This window comes from Carcharodon carcharias, chromosome 6, assembly GCF_017639515.1.
Source record: "Carcharodon carcharias isolate sCarCar2 chromosome 6, sCarCar2.pri, whole genome shotgun sequence".
NCBI classification, from domain to species: domain Eukaryota; kingdom Metazoa; phylum Chordata; class Chondrichthyes; order Lamniformes; family Lamnidae; genus Carcharodon; species Carcharodon carcharias.
In genome coordinates, this window is record NC_054472.1 from 176,905,414 (window position 1) to 176,924,411 (window position 18,998).

Sequence of the window (18,998 nt, forward strand, 5' to 3'; positions counted from 1 at the left end):
CAGGTTACTATCAGATCAGCCATGATCTTACTAAATGATGGAGCAGGTTTGAAGGGCTGAATGGCCTACTCCTGCTCCTTGTTTGTATGTTCATATGGCGTGAAACCAATTTTTGGCCTTCCTGCCATATTGTCCACTCACGTCTGCCATGACGCCCGACACCAGTGGGCACAGAAAATTCCACCCTATAGACAGGATTTTGAGATGGTCAGGCAGGTGTGGTGGTTGGGCCCAGGAGCAGCCTGGAAACAGTCCACCAGCGGCGATCGGCTCCTGACCGCAATTTCATGTGTGAAACATGGCTTGTCACTGGTCTGGAAATGCTGAGTGGGGGAAGGTGCCCGTTGGCCGCCGGGTCCAAGGGAGGCCCGGAGGCTGGTTTAAAAATGGCCCAGGCAGCCCCTGGACGGCTGCCATGGAAGGACGTCTTTTCATTGTCTTCAACTTTCAAGATATGGAGTCGAGTGCGGCTGGAGACGACAGGCGGGAGGGCAGGTCGGGTGGGTAATTGGACCCCCCCTGCTTTTCAAATGAGTGCCTCGCTGCCCTGCTGGAGGAGGTGGCTGTCAGGAGGGACACCCTTGTCCCCAGAGATGGGAGGAGGAGGCCCCTGCACCTCGCCAAAAGGGCACGGGGGAGGTGACTGCGCTGGTGAGCAGCCACGATATGGTGCGGTGCAAATGGGTGCAGTGCTGGATGCGATTCAATGACCTGCTGAACTCAGGAAGGGCGTGTACCATATTGGCATGGATGAGTGTGGTGAAGTGTTAAGGTCTGGCCAACCCCCTGTGGACCTCAGGGGCGTTAGAGTCTGAGTGCCAACTGTCAATGATGCCAGAGCTGGCCAAGGGGTCAAGCCCTGGCTGCTTGGGCTGAGTGCCTTGCGGCTCGAGGAGCATGACTTGGATGTGCCCTGCGAGGTGTTCCTCAGCTGGGGTTGGGGTCAGGCTGCAATGTTGCTGTAGGTAGAGAGGGGACTAATCAATGCTCCTCTGTCCTTTCAGGAGAAGATGAGCCATAACCAGTCAGAGAGGCCGTGTACAGGCGGAGCCCCTGCCCAACCTGCTGCTGCTGACCAGGTTTGAGCAGGATGGCCTCGCGCTCAAGAGCCGGCACGTTCCCTGTAGCGTGGACAGGTGGGGGTGCCAGACGAATGTAAGAATGCCATGCACACAGAAGTGAGAGTTTTGGACTGTGCATCCTTTCTAGTGTAGTCCCTTCATTGATGGGAGCCTCAAACCTGGAGACCCCATTGATCATTGAGAGACAATGGCACCATGATGCAGATCTCCATTACCTCACCAGGGTCCCTAACATGCACAGTGACAGTGTAGTGAATTGAACTAATGACACATGTCCTCCTTCTCCCTTTTAGGTTCCTCTCTGTGGACCCCGAGAGGCCATCCCTGACTCCGGAGGAACACTGGGCTTCACTTGCACCTGTGTCACATCTTCTGTCTGAAGCAGGCACCGGCGCAGAAACCAGCACCTCGGTGGGCATTAGATCGGCTGCTAGAATGTTGGTGCACATTGGTGAGGACACTTCACACTCTTTTCTGGTGTACACAGAGGCAGAGAGTGCCCAGGGTGCCAGAAGTTGGAGGACTGCTGGGGACCAGGACAATGCTCGGTTGAAGGCAGATGATGAGCCTCTGGGGTTGTCCATTAGGTGGCAGATGCTGGATGTCCAGCAAGATGTGCGGGAGGATCTGGCGGAGATTCACGAGGGTCTGCATGCCATGGAGACCCTGTTGTGGAGGAGTCCATACGGAGCATGAGCAGTGCGCTGATCCTCATGGCCGTGCGCACTGCCTCCTACCATTGAGAGAGTGGCAACTATCATGGAGATGCAGCTCCATGGACAGAATCAGGGGTTCCTGGGGTTATGCTTGTACCTGCAAGCCCTCACACAGGGCACTGACCGCAGGTGGTCGGTGCCAGTGTGGGAGATAGATGGGCCACCAAGTATCCCAGCTAGGTGCCCATCCATCACTGGTGAGCAGAGAGACCCAGGGCAACCTCATATTGACGCACGAGCTGCTTGTCATCTCTGTGGGCTCCTCTCAGGGCACTCTGGATGATGGCAGCAGTTCCCCCGCTCCTCCACCAGTGGCCGTGACATCTGATGAGGCTGCGGCGACTGGGGAGATACCAGCCGTGGCACTGGCCACTTCCTCCCAGGCAGGGCCAGCACAGACTCCACTGACCAGAGGACAGCTGCTAAGGTCATCAAGACCAATAGGACAGCAGAGTCAGCAGCCTGTCTCCAATGCAAATGCCAGCAACTGGGGGAGCACCAAAACGTAGCATTCGTAAACATAAGTTAAAGGCACCATGAGCACAAGAGGGACAGTTCAGGGGTGATTTTTTGTTAATTTATGTTTGGTCTGGGAACAAAAACCAGAAAAGGTTATGTAAATTTTTTTGGTTTGTCAAAATGCGATAAAGATTGTCGTATTGGCCCGAGAATGCTTCACCTTTTTATATTTTTGGTGCAGGGTAGGCCAGTATGTGATGCTGGACATGAGTGGCTCTACTTTTTATTGCATAGGCACTGCGTGGACTTTAGGTTCAAATGAAAGGGTCATTTCAGACATCCAGGATGGAGGAGGCAGCCCTGGTATGCAGTCGAAGCTGATCTTTAGTGGCCTAGCTGAAGGAGCGTTGGATCAAGGCATCCCTGACTCCCTGGAGGTTACCAAAGCCGCCTCCATGCCCACAGCATTCTCCTCACCGTGCTCCTCTTCTGACTCACTACTGGACTCATCATCTGTGGCCTCTGCAGCTGGGCCAAGATACTCTTCCTCCAATGAGTTCCCCCTTACTGGTGCCAGATTGTGGAGAGCGCAGCATGCAACCACTATAAGTGACACCTGCTCTGGGGTGGGTACTGTAGTGCACCCCCTGAACGGTCCAGGCATCGGAAGTGCATCTTGAGAAGACTTATGGTCCTTTCTATCACTGCCCTTGTGGAGGTCTGACTCGTATTGTAATATTGCTCTGCCTCTGTTCTTGGGTGGCGGAGAGGTGTCATGAGCCACCTCTTTAACGGATAGCCCTTGTCTCTCAGCAACCGTCCATCCAGTTGGGCTGGAGCACTGAAGAGCCTCGGCACCTGGGAGTGTCTCAGGATATAAGCGTCATGGGAACTGCCAAGGTACCTTGCACAGACTTGCAGAATCTGCATCCTGTGATCACACACCATCTGCACGTTCATTGAGTGGAAGCCCTTCCTGTTGATGAAGGCACCGGGCTCACCTGCTGGTGCCTTGATGGCCACACGTATGAAGTCTATTGCACCCTGGACGCGAGGGAAGCCAACAATTGCTGCAAAGTCTCTGGCTTGTTCATTCTGGCAGGCCTCGTCTGTATGATAAGGAATAAATGTCATTACCCGCCTGAACAGAGCTTCTGTCACCAGCTTGACACAACTGTGGACAGCTGATTGGGAGACTCCACACAGATCCCCCACTGAGGCCTGGAAAGAGCTGGAGACATAGAAGTTGAGGGCCACTGTGACCTTCAGAGCCACTGGCATGGGGTGTCCACCCACATAGTCGGAGCTGATCTCAGGCCCAATCAGCTGACCAATGGAGGTCACTGTCTCCCTTGAGAGGTGGAGACTCCTGCGGCATTGCACCTCCGACCTATTGAGGTAGCCGCCTGTAAACCCTGGCAGCAGGATAATGCATCTTCTGAGGCCCCTTCCACCTTGGACTTCCTGCTGGCCTTGCGCCCCTTGTGCCTGCACCTCTCCTCCCGCCGATCGCTCCCATGGAATCTGCATTGGGACACCTGGCCTCCTTTCCCTTCTGCCCCTCCTCAGAGGAGGTGCCACCAGCGGAGACCACAATCCACTTACCAGGGTAACGGAAGGCTGCCAGATACCTGGAAGGATCCACACAGTCTAATCCCCCGGGGGCCTTGGAGACACCAAGCAGTCCTGAAATGAAGCCTGGAAATGCTAAGAATGAAGCCCCGAATAGAGATGAAGCTGCCAAGTACCAATAAGTCCCCAGTAGGAAATTATGTACCAAACGGACACTGGCAATGCTGCTCACCCTTTTTATCCTGCCCATGAACGAGGTCTTTGAAAATGTCGGCTGGCCACCTGCCCACTTTGCCAGTGCGACAAGCACGAAATCGCATGGGCAATGAAAAACTGGCATCAATTGGCTTTTTAATGGCCTTAAATGGCCTCTTAATTAACGGGCACGGCTCCAGCACCCACTCTCACCCACCGACCGAAATATCGCGTGACTGCGCAATGACGTCGGGACGCTCTCCTAACGTCATGGCGTGTTACTTTATGCCCGCCCTTGGGTCGTAAAATTCTGTGCTATCGCTCTACGACAACAGCGACTACCCTTCAAAGAGTACTTCATTGGCTGTAAAGTGGTTTAGGATGTCCTGAGGTTGTGAAAGTCAACATAGAAATGCAAAACAAAAATAAAAATACCTGGAAAAACTCAGCAGGTCTGACAGCATCTACAGACAGGAACACAGTTAACGTTTCGAGTCCATATGACTCTTCAACAGAACTAAGGAAAAATAGAAGAGAGGTGAAATAAAAGCTGGTTTAAGGGGAGGTGGGACAAGTAGAGCTGGATAGAGGGCCAGTGATAGGTAGAGATTGCCAAAAGATGTCATAGACAAAAAGACAAAGAGGTGTTGACGGTGGTGATATTATCTAAGAAATGTGCTAATAGGTGACATTAAGGGTAGAAAGCAGGACGAGCAAGGTAAGATAGCCCTAGTGGGGGTGGGGTGGAGGGAAGGGATCGAAATAGGCTGAAAGGTAGAGATAAAACAATGGATGGAAATGCATTTAAAAATAATGGAAATAGGTGGGAAAAGAAAAAATTATATAAATTATTGGAAAAAGGGGATCGGAAAGGGGGTGGGGATGGAAGAGAGAGTTCATGATTTAAAATTGTTGAACTCAATATTCAGTCTGGAAGGCTGTAAAGTGCCTAGTCGGAAGATGAGGTGCTGTTCCTCCAGTTTGCGTTGAGTTTCACTGGAACATTGCAGCAGGCCAAGGGCGGACATGTGGGCATGAGAGCAGGGTGGAGTGTTGAAATGGCAAGTGACAGGGAGGTCTGGGTCATGCTTGAGGACAGACCAAAGGTGTTCCGCAAAGCGGTCACACAGTCTGCATTTGCAACTCCTTCTTTGTATTGTTAAGTAGGTTTTTATGTCTTATTATATCAAAATGTCTCAAAAAACTTCACTCAATGAATTATTTTTGGAATGTATTGACTTAGTGTATAGCCTGCTGTCACATATCAGCTAATGCTGATCTTGAACTGTTCCATAAGAAATAGGTGAGACTCTTCTGCTCTCAGATACCTCTGAGCTTCGCTCGCCTCTTGCTTGTTCCTTCTGCTCAGTGACTCAAGTGGGAAATCAACAACATGAACCCTCGCTTGTTCTGCTTGTCAGCACAGCATCTTCTGTATCACACTGTTAACACTGTAGCTAAAAATAGAAATTACTTTGCATATGTGTCATGTACATGCAACTCACAATATGATGCATTACATTTAGCTTTGCAAGCAGCAACACATTAAAATAGTCTGAGCTTTCTCTATTCAAAGCAAAATATAGCTTTGCAGGTGTAAAGAGCTGAAGTACAGAATTGGATTTTTACAGGTATTGCAGCTGTAATCTTTAAGTTTAGATTTTAAATCAATTGTCATTACTTGGGAATGACAATATATATTTAGCATAATATTAAATATTGCGCATGAATTTATTTGTAGGCTTCATAATGACACAATTTCTCAGGGTGCTCTGTAAACCTCATCAGTTTTTATTGAAAAGGCTTCCGCACTAACAGTATTAATGGTGCAGGATGCTTTCTATGGTTACCGTTGTATTACAGTATGCTCTATTTAATTTTTCTCACTGCACCTCTACACATACAGTAGATGAACAGTGTATTGGGATTGAAGATCCATCCATAACATTTCCTTTAATAAATTCCCAGAGGATTTCAGAATATACCATTTTATTCCAAAGGGTCCACATGACATTTTGCAAAAATGTAAAATGCAGATAAATAACTCGGGGGTAAAAACTGATTCAATAAAGGTAATGCAGGGTTACAGAGATTTAAAAAATATATACATTAACATAAATAAAAGGGGCTAGAGGTTTTGTATTGCCATCGATAAGAAATCATTTCTTGGGTTCACCCTCATGTTGGTGGAATGGAAACAGACCACTGAATGAGGAGCTCTGCTGCACTAGTGAAATATAAATCAGTTGAAATGTTGTTGTAGGCATTTGAGAAACAGAGTTTGGCTTTTCAGACGCAGGATTAAAGCATCGGCCAGTTCTGGGGTATTCTTTGCATTGATCGCACAAGAAGTGTATGGAAGAATGGAAAATGCCATAAAAAGATTCTGCTTGCTCTTGTGGATTATGTATCTGTTGCTTTTAATCGAAGCAAAGACATCTAAGCAGATGAGATGTCCTGCAGGATGCACTTGCTCCAAGGATAACGCTTTATGTGAAAATAGGAAATCCATCCCTCACAATTTTCCTCCCGGTGTAGTTTCCTTGTAAGTACTATATCTGTGGCATATAATTTTACTGTCATTTGACATTAATGGAAGCAGAGAAGCTAGGCTGTGTTTATTATATAATGTTGCATGACTGTTGAAAGCATCTCACCTATGTTACACCCTTGTGTCACAGCATCTAAAAATAGACTACTGCGAATGCAGATTGCCGAATTGTTAATGGTGTTGTGGAATATTTCGATGTTGCTGTCAAATGATGATGGACGTGTAGACAGTCGACAAATGTACGTGATTCGATTGATTGAAAGGGTGCAGAATTCTGACATTTTAATTGGTGTGTTTTGTTTACAGGTCGTTTGTGAAGTCTGGTTTCAGTGCAATCCCACAAGGCAGCTTTTTACACATGCCCTCGCTGCAGCTCCTGTAAGATCACAGCTCCTTTTCTGTGTTTATTCAGTAGATTAATGAAGACTCTTTTCATATAATTTTGTGGCGTTGAGGCAGCGACTGTATTAGTTAGAGGGTATGTTAGGAGGGGTTTAATATTGCAGCAGTTGCTGTCCCTGGGATAATTTAACAAAGTCAAGTACAAGGAGTGGTTAATACTAAAATTTTCATTGGAAATGGTAAAATAATCAACAAGACTGTTTTAAATCGTAGTGTAATTTAAAAAAAATAAAGAGGGATATATTCAATATTACAGATATCTGCATTTGGAAACTCAAAAGCAATAGGTGTAAATTATCAGTGTTGTTACATTGTATAAGAAGAACTTATGATTTGTATTTTTTTTACATATTAATCTCCAAGTAGTGTATTAAAAACACATTAGTTTTGACTCAGATGTTGGTGATGAGATCCACAAAATGCAATGCAAATCCTTCCCAATAACTTTGTAATATTTGGAGAGAAAGAGATATTTAAGTATCTGGGGTATTGCATCCAAACTCAATAAAGGAATCATAAACCTTTAGTTTCTCAATCCCACAAGAACTGCAGGAATATTACTGCAGCAAAATTTGTAACAGTGCAGGATTACTTTTTATTTAGAAGAATTAGCTCAATACTGCTGTGAAGGAGGGTTGATTGAGTAGGACATTGTAAAAACTGAAATTTCTTCAAAAAAAAGTATTTCAGGTCCAAGGCAGTACTGTAGGAGTAACATTGAAAATAGACTTGTATGAAGATTCACTTTGATAGATAATTTGAACATTAATCTGCATAATTATGACTATAAAAAACCTCTTAGTGCATCTTGTACTGGACTAGGAGCCTTACATGTGACATACCACTTGTCGGTCATCAGAGATTGCTTATGGTGGCTAGATTGACCACCTGCAGGTAGCCCATTCTTACCACGATAGAGAGGAAACTAGCTTGTAGAGCTGGAGTAGCTCAGTGGGTAGCTGTCCGCTTCTGAGCTGGAAGATCCCAGGTTCAAATCCCAACTTGTTGGCTATGAAAGAATCCAGCCACCAGTGCAGGTGAGCCAATGTATATCAGGGCTAGTGGCCCCCAGCCTGAAACAAAAATGTGGAAGGTTAGTAGCAGGAAAGGCATTTGGCTGTGAAATCCTGCTTTTTTTAGAAAAAAATTATGATTGATATGGAGGTGATCAACCAGCATTGTGGTGACCCCAAGTAACATGGGAAAAGTAGGAAGAGGGGAAGGAGTTAGCATTCTACAGCCAATGAAATACTATTGCAATATAGTCACTGTTGTTATGTAGGATACACAGCAATCTCCCCCAAACACCAATGAAATAACAATCAAATAATCTACTATTTTAGTGACATTGGCCAAGGGATTAATATTGGCCAGAACTCCCCTCTTCTTCAAAATAGTGCCAGGGATCTTTTATGGTGTCTGCTTAGATTATGTGCATAAGTTTCGGGAGTAGGACTCAAATCTACAACTTTTTGGGTTGTGTGCTACCCACTGAGCCAAGGCTGACCTCTGTACCCAGATTTCTAACTTGCCTCAATCTTCAAGAATTGTAGGCTTGGTGGGGTCAAGAAGGTAAGGGGAAGATCAAAAAATATTACCAGCCTGTCACCTGACCTTTAAGTTTTCTGGTAATATGATGGGTCATAAAGCTTGTGGAAGAAGTTGCCGGCTGGTGTGGTGCATATTGATACTCTGTGTACCTTCAAGAAGGGGCTGGATTGGTCCTTGACTGGAATTGCACCAGTAGAAGGTAACTGAATTTATCAATAACCTTTAATTCATGTGATCTCTTGAATTAGTCTTTATCATCTGAAGGGATGGGAGGGGAATTTTCCAGAGTAATTTTTTTCTTCATAAGAACATAAGAAATAGGAGCCAGAATAGACCACTTGGTTCTTCAAGCCTGCTCCACCATTCAACAAGATTATGGCTGATCTACCTCAACTCCACCTTCACATACTATCCCCAAAACCCTTAGTTCCCTCTGAACCCAAAAATTGACTTCTGTTTTGAATATGCTTAATGGCTGAGCAACCAGAGCTCCCTGGGGTAGAGAATTGCAAAGATTCACAACCTTTTGAGTGAAGAAATTTCCCCTCATCTGAGTGCTAAATGGCCAGCTCCTTGCTTTGAGACTGTGACCTCATGTTCTAGATTCCTCAGCAAAGGAAGCATTTTCTCAGCATGTACCCTGTCAAGCCTTTTAAGAATTTTATATGTTTTAATTAGATCAACTCTCATTCTTCCTAACTCCAGGTAATATAGACCTAATCTGCTTAATCTCTTCTCATAGGACAATCCCCTCATCTCAGGAACCAGTCTAGCTAACTTTGTTGTGCTTCCTCTCATGCAAACACATCCTTCCTGAGGTAAGGAGACCAAAACTACACACACTGCTCCAGCCTCATCAAAGCCCTATATAATTGTAGTAAGACTTCTTTACTTTTATACTCCAATCCCTTTTTAACAAAAGCTAACACGCCATTTGCCTTTCTAATTGCTTGCTGTATCTTCATGCTAACTTTTTGTGAGTCGTGTACAAGGACATCCTCTGAATGCAAATGCTTCTCAATCTCTCACCATTCAAAAAGTATCTTTTTTTATTTTCCTTACCAAAGCACTAGTTTCTACTTCATCACGTAGTATACCATCTGCCACCTTCTTTTCCACTCACCCAACCTATCTGTATCCCTGTGCAGCCTCTTTGTGTCTTCTCCACTGTTTACTTGCCACCAAACTTTGCATCGTCAGCAAACTTGAATACTTTATACTCATCTAAGTCATCAACGTAGATTGTAAATAGCTGCAGTTCAAGTACTGGTCCTTGCAGATTCCCCCGCCTAACAACCTAAAAATGTTCTGTTAATTCCTGCTTTCTGTATTCTGTCCATTGTGTTGTTCATCCTTCAAGTGAAGATGACCATGTTCATCAGGTGGAGTGTTTGGTAGGGTTCGATGGGGACGTAGATGATTGCTAAGGTTGATCTTTGCCTCGAAGGTTCTGATGCAAATAAGACAGGAGATGATTGGGTTTTAGATGAGTTGTTGGCTCGAGATTTACTCCCTTTGCATTTTCTCTTTGCTTCTGATAAGCACTTGCATTCGAAGGTAGCCGCACTGCTTTTTATTTGGTTGCACCAGGTGCAACAATCCTGGGTGAGCTTCTCCCAGAATTTTGAGTTGATATCAAAACTCCTAACTGAAGCCTTTAGAGTATCCTTGTAATGCTACCTTTGACCACCATGAGAGCACACCCAAACTCAAGCTCTCCATAGAAGATTCACTTTGGTAAGCGAGTATCAGGCACTCTGGCTACATGACCAGTCGAATTGCATTGTGATTGTCTCACTATGGTGTGGATGCCAGCTTGGGAGAGCATCTTAGTATCTAGTATTTTCTCCTGCCATTTTTGATCTTCAGGAACTTCTGAAGGCAGCTCAAGTGAAAGTGGTTGAGTTTCTTGGCATGACACTGTTACACAGTCCATGTCTCGCATTCATAGAGTAGAGTAGGCTGGAATATCGATCTATAGACTTTCAGTTTGGCAGGCATACTGTCCATTAAGCAATCCTTAATCTATGCTAATGCACCACCACCAATCCCATGGGTCCTAATCTTTGATCCCTATGACATCTTCCAGCCCTACAACCATCTGAGATTTCTATACTCCTCCAATTTTGACCTCTTGTGCAACCCAGATATTTTTTGCTTCAACATTGGCGGCCATGCCTTCAGCTCCCTTGGCCCTAAGCTCTAGAATTCCCTTCCCAAATCTCTCCCCCTCTCTCTCATCCTTTAAAATGTTACTTAAAACCTAACTCTTTGACCAACCTTTTGGTCACCTATCTGAATATCTCCTATGTGGCTTGGTGTCAAACTTTGTTTGATAATGCTCCTTTGAAACACCATGGAATGGTTTACTACGTTGAAGGCTTAATCTAAATTCAAGTTGTTGTTATTATTATTGTAGCTAGTTTGTTTTTCCTTCTTTTTCTACCTTTCCCAGGAGATTATGTGGCTGCATGGGTTGGGAAGTATCCTGGCAGGAGACCCCTGCCATCATGAACTGTGGATAGGCTTAACCAGCTGGTCCTTCCCTGCCTGTCAATTTTACATGTTTACAGGTTTGCAAGCTGTTGTTAGGTTTTCTGTTACTATTAAGATGTTCTTCCGAACTCTCACTGGGTCACGATTAAATCCAGATTTCTTTCTTCAATATGACATGAATGCAACCATGCGTGGCATCAAATTAACTACTCACAAACTCAAAGAACCATTTGCCAGATGTTCTGCAGCTGCTAGCTAAAAACAATCGGAGTGCAGTGTATGTGGTGAATGTTAGAATGCTCAATGTCAGTGAAACCCTACGGGATGCAGGAAAAATAAGTATTTTTACTGAACCAGTACATGTACCCCAGGGAAAGGTACTTCCTTCACCTAATTAAGGTTTTCTCTATTTGTCAAAACTCAATTAGTTCTCTGTCTCCTCCTGTTTCCATGAAACAGCATGCTGGATGGGTGATTCTGAACTTAACCAATTAGCTATCCTAATGATCTAATTATCCAACGAGATAAAGGCAAAATACTGCAGAAGCTGGAAATCTGAAATATAAACGGGAAATCCTGGAAAAACTCAGCTGGTCTGGCAGCGTCTGTGGAGAGAGAAGCATGCGGGGCAGGATATTGAGGTTGGCGAGTGACGGGGGCAGGACTCGCTCGCCGACGCGTAAATTGGCGAAGGATGACATCGGGCGGAACTCCCACTTCACCCCGCGTCATTTCCATTTTCAGGTCGGCGGGGGTGCAGCCGAATCAGCTGTGCGCCCGCCGACCTGTCAACGGCCAATTGAGGCCATTTAAAAAGTCATTTAACTCGTTAAATGACCTGCCCGTCCGACCTTAAGGTTGGCGGGAGAGGCCGGGAGCCCTGGCGGGCTTCTGAAAAAGCATCAAACCTTATCCACGGGCAGGATGAGGTTTCATGTAGGTTTTAAAAAAATTTAATAAAAGTTTAATTAAAAGTGATGGACACGTGCCAACTCTGACATGTCAGGGAAATTTTATGTTTCCATATTTAATATTTTTGAATTTGGCGCCGATCTCCCTGAGGCAGCATTTAGCATTCCCTTGGCTTAGGGAATCCCTTCCCGTCTGCACAGGGAGCACATAGAGCTTCCTGGAGGACGTCACACTGGAGGGACCTTAACTGGCGGTGCGCCCCTGATCGGAGGCACGCCTGCATGCGCCCGCTCCTGAACTTTCCCCCTGACGTGGGGAAAATTCTGCCCATGGACTCGAAATGTTAACTCTGTTTCTCTCTCCACAGATGCTGCCAGACCTGCTGAGTTTTTCCAGCATTTCCTGTTTTCATTAACATTAATTATTCAATGACTATTGCGGACGAAAGAGACATGCTGTCAAAGCTTTTCGTCTTGTACTCATCGGGACAGATTTTCAAAGGGAACAACAATTTGTACTGCATGGAAACAGGATGCTAATACTAAAGCAAAATATGGCAGATGCTGGAAATTAGAAGTAAACATAGAAAATGCTGGAAATACTCAGCAACCTGATACAGTGGTTGTTAGAAAAACAGAAAATGCTGGAAAAAGGTTCTACCTCCTCCCCAAAACCTACAAACAGGACTGTCCTGGTAGACAGATCGTGTCAGCCTGTTCCTGCCCCACGGAACTCATTTGACTCCGTTCTCTCTCCCCTTGTCCAGTCTCTTCCCACCTACATCCACAATTCCTCTGATGCCCTACATCATATAAACAATTTCCAATTCCCTGGTCCCAACTGCCTCCTCTTCACCATGGACGTCCAATCCCTCTATACCTCCATCCCCCGCCGGGATGGTCTGAGGGCTCTCAGCTTCTTCCTTGAACAGGGACCCAAACAATCCCCATCCACCACCACTCTCTGTCTGGCTGAACTTGTTCTCTTACTGAACAATTTCTCCTTAAAATTGTCTCACTTCCTCCAAATAAAAGGTGTGGCTATAGGTACCTGCATGGGCCCCAGTTATGCCTGTCTCTTTATGGGGTATGTGGAACATTCCTTGTTTCAGTCCTACTCAGGCCTCCTCCCACAACTCTTTTTCGGTACATCGATGACTGTTTCGATGCCGCTTCATGCTCTTGTCTGGACCTGGAAAAATTTATCAATTTTGCTTCCCATCTCCACCCTTCCATTACCTTCACATGGTCCATCTCTTTTCCCTTCCTTGACCTCTGTCTCAATTTCTGGTGATAAGACTGTTCATCAATATTCATTACCAGCCCACCAACTCCCGCAGCTACCTCGACTACAGCTCCTCACACCCTCCTTCGTGTAAGGACTCCAGCCCATTCTCTCAGTTCCTTCGCCCCCGTCGCATCTGTTCTGATGATGCCACTTTCCAAAACGGCGCTTCGGACATAGAACCATAGAACCATAGAAAAGTTACAGCACAGAAGGAGGCCATTTGGCCCATCTTGTCCATGCCAGCCTGAGGACACCCAGGTGCCCTTTCTAATCCCACCTTCCTGCACCCGGCCCATAGCCCTGTGGCTTACAGCACTTAAGGTGCAGATCCAGGTACTTTTTAAAAGAGTTTAGAGTTTCTGCCTCTACCACCAACTTGGGCGGCGAATTCCAGACACCCACTACCCTCTGTGTAAAAAGGTTCTTCCTCATGTCCCCCCTACACCTTCTGCCACTTATCTTGAACCAATATCCCCTGGTTCTAGAATTCTCCATCAAGGGAAACAATTTTATCCTGCCCACTCTATCTATTCCCCTCATAATTTTGTACACCTCAATCAAGTCACCTCTCAGCCTTCTTTGTTCTAAGGAGAATAACCCCAACCTATCCAATCTCTCCTTGTAGTTACACTTTTCTAACCCTGGCAACATTCTTGTAAACCTCCTCTGTACTCTCTCCAGAGTTTTAACGTCCTTCCTGTAATGTGGTGACCAGAACGGCACACAATACTCCAGTTGTGGCCTCTCCAGTATGTTATACAATTCCAACATTATATCCTTACTTTTATATTCTATACCTCTGCCAGTGAAGGAGAGCATTCCATATGCCTTCTTTACAACCTTGTCTACTTGAACTGCTGCCTTGAGGGACCTGTGTACTTGTACGCCAAGATCTCTCACTTCATCTACCCCTCTTAGTATATTCCCATTCATTGTGTAATCCCTGTAACCGTTTGACCTCCTTAAATGTATGACCTCACACTTCTCTATGTTAGAATCCATCTGTCACTTTACCGCCCACTCCACCAACCCATCTATATCGTTTTGGAGATTATGGCTGTCCTCCACACCATCCACTACTTGGCCTATCTTCCTTCTTCCTTAACCGAGGTTTCCCACCCATGGACATGCTCAACCATGTCCGACCCATCTCCCACGCCTCTCCCTCGCAGAACCATGATAGGGTCCCCCTTGTCCTCACTTTTCACCCCACCAGCCTCTGCATTCAAAGGATCATCCTCCGCCACTTCCACAAACTCCAGCATGATGCCACCATCAACCACAGCTTCCCTTCACCCACCCCCCCCCACCCCCGTCGGCATTTCATAGGGACCATTCCCTCCGGGACACCCTGGTCCACTTCTCCATCACCCCCCAACACCTCATCCTCCTCCCATGGCACCTTCCGATGCAATAGCAGAAGGTGCAACACCTGCCCCTTTACCTCCTCCCTCCTCACCATCCAAGGTGACAATCTCTCCTTTGTCTCCATCTATCACTGGCCTTCTATCCAGCTTCACCTGGCCCACTCTCCTTAAACAGTATAAGTTTCATCACATTTATTTCTCTTTGGGCGGGATCTTTAGGTCGGCAAGCGGGGGGGGAGGGGCCTGCTCGCCGCGCATAAAATGATGCGGGATGACATTGGGCGGAGCTCCCGGCATTTCAATTTTCAGGTTGGCAGGGGTGCAGCCGAATCAGCTGTGCACCCACCGACCTGTCATCGGCCTATTGAGGCCATTGACAAAGTCATTAACCTCATTAATGGACCTGCCCGTCCAACCTTATGGTTGGCAGGCAGGCTGGGAGCCCTGGCAGGCATCAGAAAAAGTGTGAAACCTCATCCACGGACGGGATGAGATTTTATGAGAGTTTTTAAAAATTTTATAAATGTTTGATTTAAATTGATGGACACATCCCAACTCATGTGACAGTGTCACAAAAGGGGACATGTCAGGGAAATTTTGCTTACCATTTTTAAATTTGGTGCTGATCTCCCTGAGGCAGCACTTAGCCTCAGGGAGATGAGTCCGCTCTTTCATGCGCATGCACGAAAGAGCTCACGCTCGGCTGAGGGAATCCCCTCCGCCCGCACAGGGAGCGTCCACTGTGTGGGCCTTAATTGGCCTGCCCATGTAAAGTGGTGGCGCGCCCCCGATTGCGGGCGCCGATCTGAGACACAACAGCCCCCGCGCGCTCTTGCACTTCCCCCCCAATGGGGGGAAAATTCTTCTCTTTAGCTGTAAAGAAGAGTCATATTGACTCGATACGTTAACTCTGCTTTATTTCTCTCCACAGATGCTATTAGATCTGCTGAGTTTTTCCAGCATTTTCTATTTTTGTTTCAGATTCCTAGCATCTGCAGTATTTTGCTTTTATTTATAGTGGTTATTAACTGTTTTAACTGCTGTAACAACCCAGATTTAACCATAAATATGTATATTGGATTTGAATCATGTTTAAAACACTGGAGGCAGCAAACTTGGTGCATTGACTGCTGCCTGACCTTCCTGCTAGAGTAAGGTGGGCAGTCCACTATCTCCTTTATGGTGCCTATGCACTGATTCACATTCCTACTCTTCTTGGTATCAGCTGTGGTAATTGAGGAGAGCCAGGGAAAGACGGGGCTATCCCTGCAGGTTGAGAACAAGTTACATAGTGAGTAGAAAAGTTTCTGCTTGCTCAATTTTTTTTACAAAGCTTTCTTTGTCTCTCTGATCTTTTTTCCTTCATGGTCATTTAGCAACTTTCCAGGCAGGCATTCATCATGTCTGTATGAGAAACCTGCTGTGCTACTTTCAATGAGAATTCTCCCATCTGTGTGTGACCATGTCCTCATCATGCACTTATTCATGCGCATGGTCAACATGAATTACTGTAGAACAATCAGCAGCAGGAATCCTCACTAATTTTTCCATCCCTTACTCAAGGACACTCATGATAAGCGCTCCTTTTTTTTGTGAACTAAGCTAACATGGTACAGACCACCACGCAAACCTGGGGATTTCCTGATCTGACTGGGTGACTGCCAGGACACGCAGCGTAGCTGCCTATTAAGATATAGGGAAAAACATGACAAATTAACCTTAATTGATGGACAAATGCTGTGATGATGATGAAAATTAAAATCAGCACATTTAAAATCTTCAAAAAAAATCTCCAGGCTGGGCCGGGTCTAATGGATGCAGGTTTAACATCCTGACATTCTAGAGTTTTGCAATGAAAAGGGCTGGGAAGAAAGAAACACATAAATCTAACTCACCTGACTCCATATTAATAAGTCTAGCAACCCATCTGTGAGTTGTGAGTTCAAGTCCAATTTACTGATTGCCATCACACAAATGTTGACATGAAAAAATCAAATGTATTCACTAACACCATCATGGAAAAGGACCTGCCAGCCCTAATGGGTCTGGCTTACATGTGACTCCAGTTCCACACTGTGAGATTGACTCATAATGTTCTCAGGTTAACTGGAGATAAGCAATAAACATGGCTGTGCAAATGTTGTTCCACATCCCCAGAACAAATTTTTAAAAAATGAAGTACACATTGTGGAGAATTACAATGAAAGTAGTGAATATATTAGATCCAATTTTCCTGACCCTCACTCCCAGGGAACAGCCATTTCCCCACACACAATGGACAAAGAAAGGAAACAGAGACGTGGCGTATACAGCTCTAGAGCTTTTCCAGGAGTAGGAACGTGGATGAAGAAGGGGGTGGGATTGGTGGGAGGGTCGGGGCGTCCAGGGGATGGTGGTGGATTGTGTTCATGGCCTGTAGCAGGCACAGATTGGGCAGGGTTAGGTGGATGGGGAGGGAGGGGCTGAATCCCCCTTCATCTCCAAGTGCGGCCTACCTGCCGACCCCTTGCCGACTAGGTGGTACACGACAGCTCAGGGGAACAGGAAGAGAATATTCGCCCGTTTCTTTTTTGGTTGAAAGGGTCCCCCTCCCTCCCACACCCACCCTTATAGCCCTCTTTTCTGCTGCTCTCCATCAGGGCCAACTATTGACACGGGCCCAGATTTTCACCATGACGGAGAGGCTCTCTGTCATGGCGAAAATAGTGGAAATTGCCGAAAATCTTAAGTCTTCTATTTTCGCGGGGACGGGACTGGAGTTGGGGCTTGGTTTCGTGCCAGCACATTTTCACGGAGGTAGCTGGCCTTTCAGATCATTAATTGCCTTCACTGAAGTAAGATTTTGGTAGGCCAGGAGTGTGAAACCTGGTCTGTGCAGATTAGACCAGGTAAGAGCAGGTCTGAACTTGGTGGATTCATTTGGATAGCCTTTGTAAAGGTAAGGTACCCTTTTGGATGTGGTCCTGAGACACCTTTGAGAGAATTAAGGCACCCTTTGGATTGTTAGATGTGGACGTGTGTAAAAAGTGCCTAAGCTCATTGGAACTGCTGAAGCTGTCAAAGAAGTGTCATGCTGTCAAGGAACAGTCAAATCTGTCAACGAACTGTCAAGCTGTCAAAGAACTGTCAAAACTTATTGGAACTGTCAAAAGCCATTGGAACTGTCAAAAGCTGTCAATAGATTTAATTTTCCTGGGACTTAAATTTCAAAAAAGTCTAGTGTTCAAGAAAAATCAGTGTTTGATATTTTATTCTGTCAGTTGACATAATCCTATCATGATAGGATTTGTGCTGCAATGTCTGACTTTACAAACAAGCATTATCAGAGTGGGTTGCCTGTTATGAGAGCGGTTTGGTTGAGAGCTCCTAGTGGTTATAGCATAGAAATGTTTATGTTCATAAGGGATTAGTTGAAGGAATTTCTATGTATTGAATTATTTTAAAAATCAATGAGAGTGTTTTTTGTAGAAAATAGTGACTTCATCAATGGACACATAACTTTATTTTGTGTCAACATGGCTCCTGAAGTTTGCCCATGGTGGATACTAGGTGAGTTAGCATGGAGGGCTACGGGCAAAGGGTGGTGGGTGGGGAACATGGGTTGGCAGTAAGTTGCCATAGGACTATAAAGTGCCACGGGCATGTGGGGAACATAAGGGGCAAGAGTGACCATGGGGGGGGGTGGGTGGGTAGAGGAGCATGGGAGTTGGCACAGGGGATATGAGGGGATGGGGATTAGTGGGAGAGATATGTTGGCATAGGCTGGCATGGATGGAGCATGGGAAATGTGTGAGGGTGAGGGTTGTGAGGGCTGTTTTTTGTTTTAATCATTGTTTTAATTGAATTCAACAAAGTGCTGGAGTACAGAGGCAGGCCTACCAGCCAGCCCACCTCCGCACCCGGCAGTTTGTGCACTTGTTCTGGGAGGGCGGGCCCAAGTTCTAATCCAGCAGCCCCCCCAAACGAACATTGGAACTGCAGGCTGCCACTTGTCAAGGTTGAGTTCTCATACTCCCTGCCCACCTGACCTGGAGGCGAAAATCTGGGCCATAGAGTCCAAATTCCAACATATCTTTGTAGCCTAAGCTATGCCTTCATTTCTTGACCTTTCCATAATTGCTAAGTGCTGCACAATGTCATTTTGTCTATTTCTCTAGTTTTCCAATAATTTGTTGCACTCTGAGTAAAGTTATATTTCCTAATGAACGTTTTAAATTTACTGTGTATTAATCTATCCTTTGTTTCTTCCAGCCTAATTTACCTTGAGCTCATATTCTAGGCATTGAGAATTAGATGATGTATTTATAGACACAAAGGACAGAACCATAGAGTATTCGATTACATGCATCTCATGCCTTTCACTACTTTTTTAGGTGTTAATTGATGTGCTTTTTAATTGGCATAGTAT

The 18,998-nt window shown here is 45.7% G+C and overlaps 1 protein-coding gene across 1 annotated transcript in view; it reads left to right on the forward strand.

Moving 5' to 3' along the window:
- The first annotated feature begins 831 nt into the window (after positions 1–831).
- The window catches only part of LOC121278857 (leucine-rich glioma-inactivated protein 1-like), a 71,079-nt gene continuing 52,912 nt past the window's right edge, over positions 832–18,998 (forward strand). The window contains exons 1-5 of the mRNA XM_041189314.1: positions 832–851; positions 2,939–2,975; positions 4,360–4,376; positions 6,288–6,569; positions 6,882–6,953. Of these exons, the coding sequence (XP_041045248.1) occupies positions 832–851; positions 2,939–2,975; positions 4,360–4,376; positions 6,288–6,569; positions 6,882–6,953 (428 nt within the window). The remainder of the gene's footprint in view (positions 852–2,938; positions 2,976–4,359; positions 4,377–6,287; positions 6,570–6,881; positions 6,954–18,998) is intronic.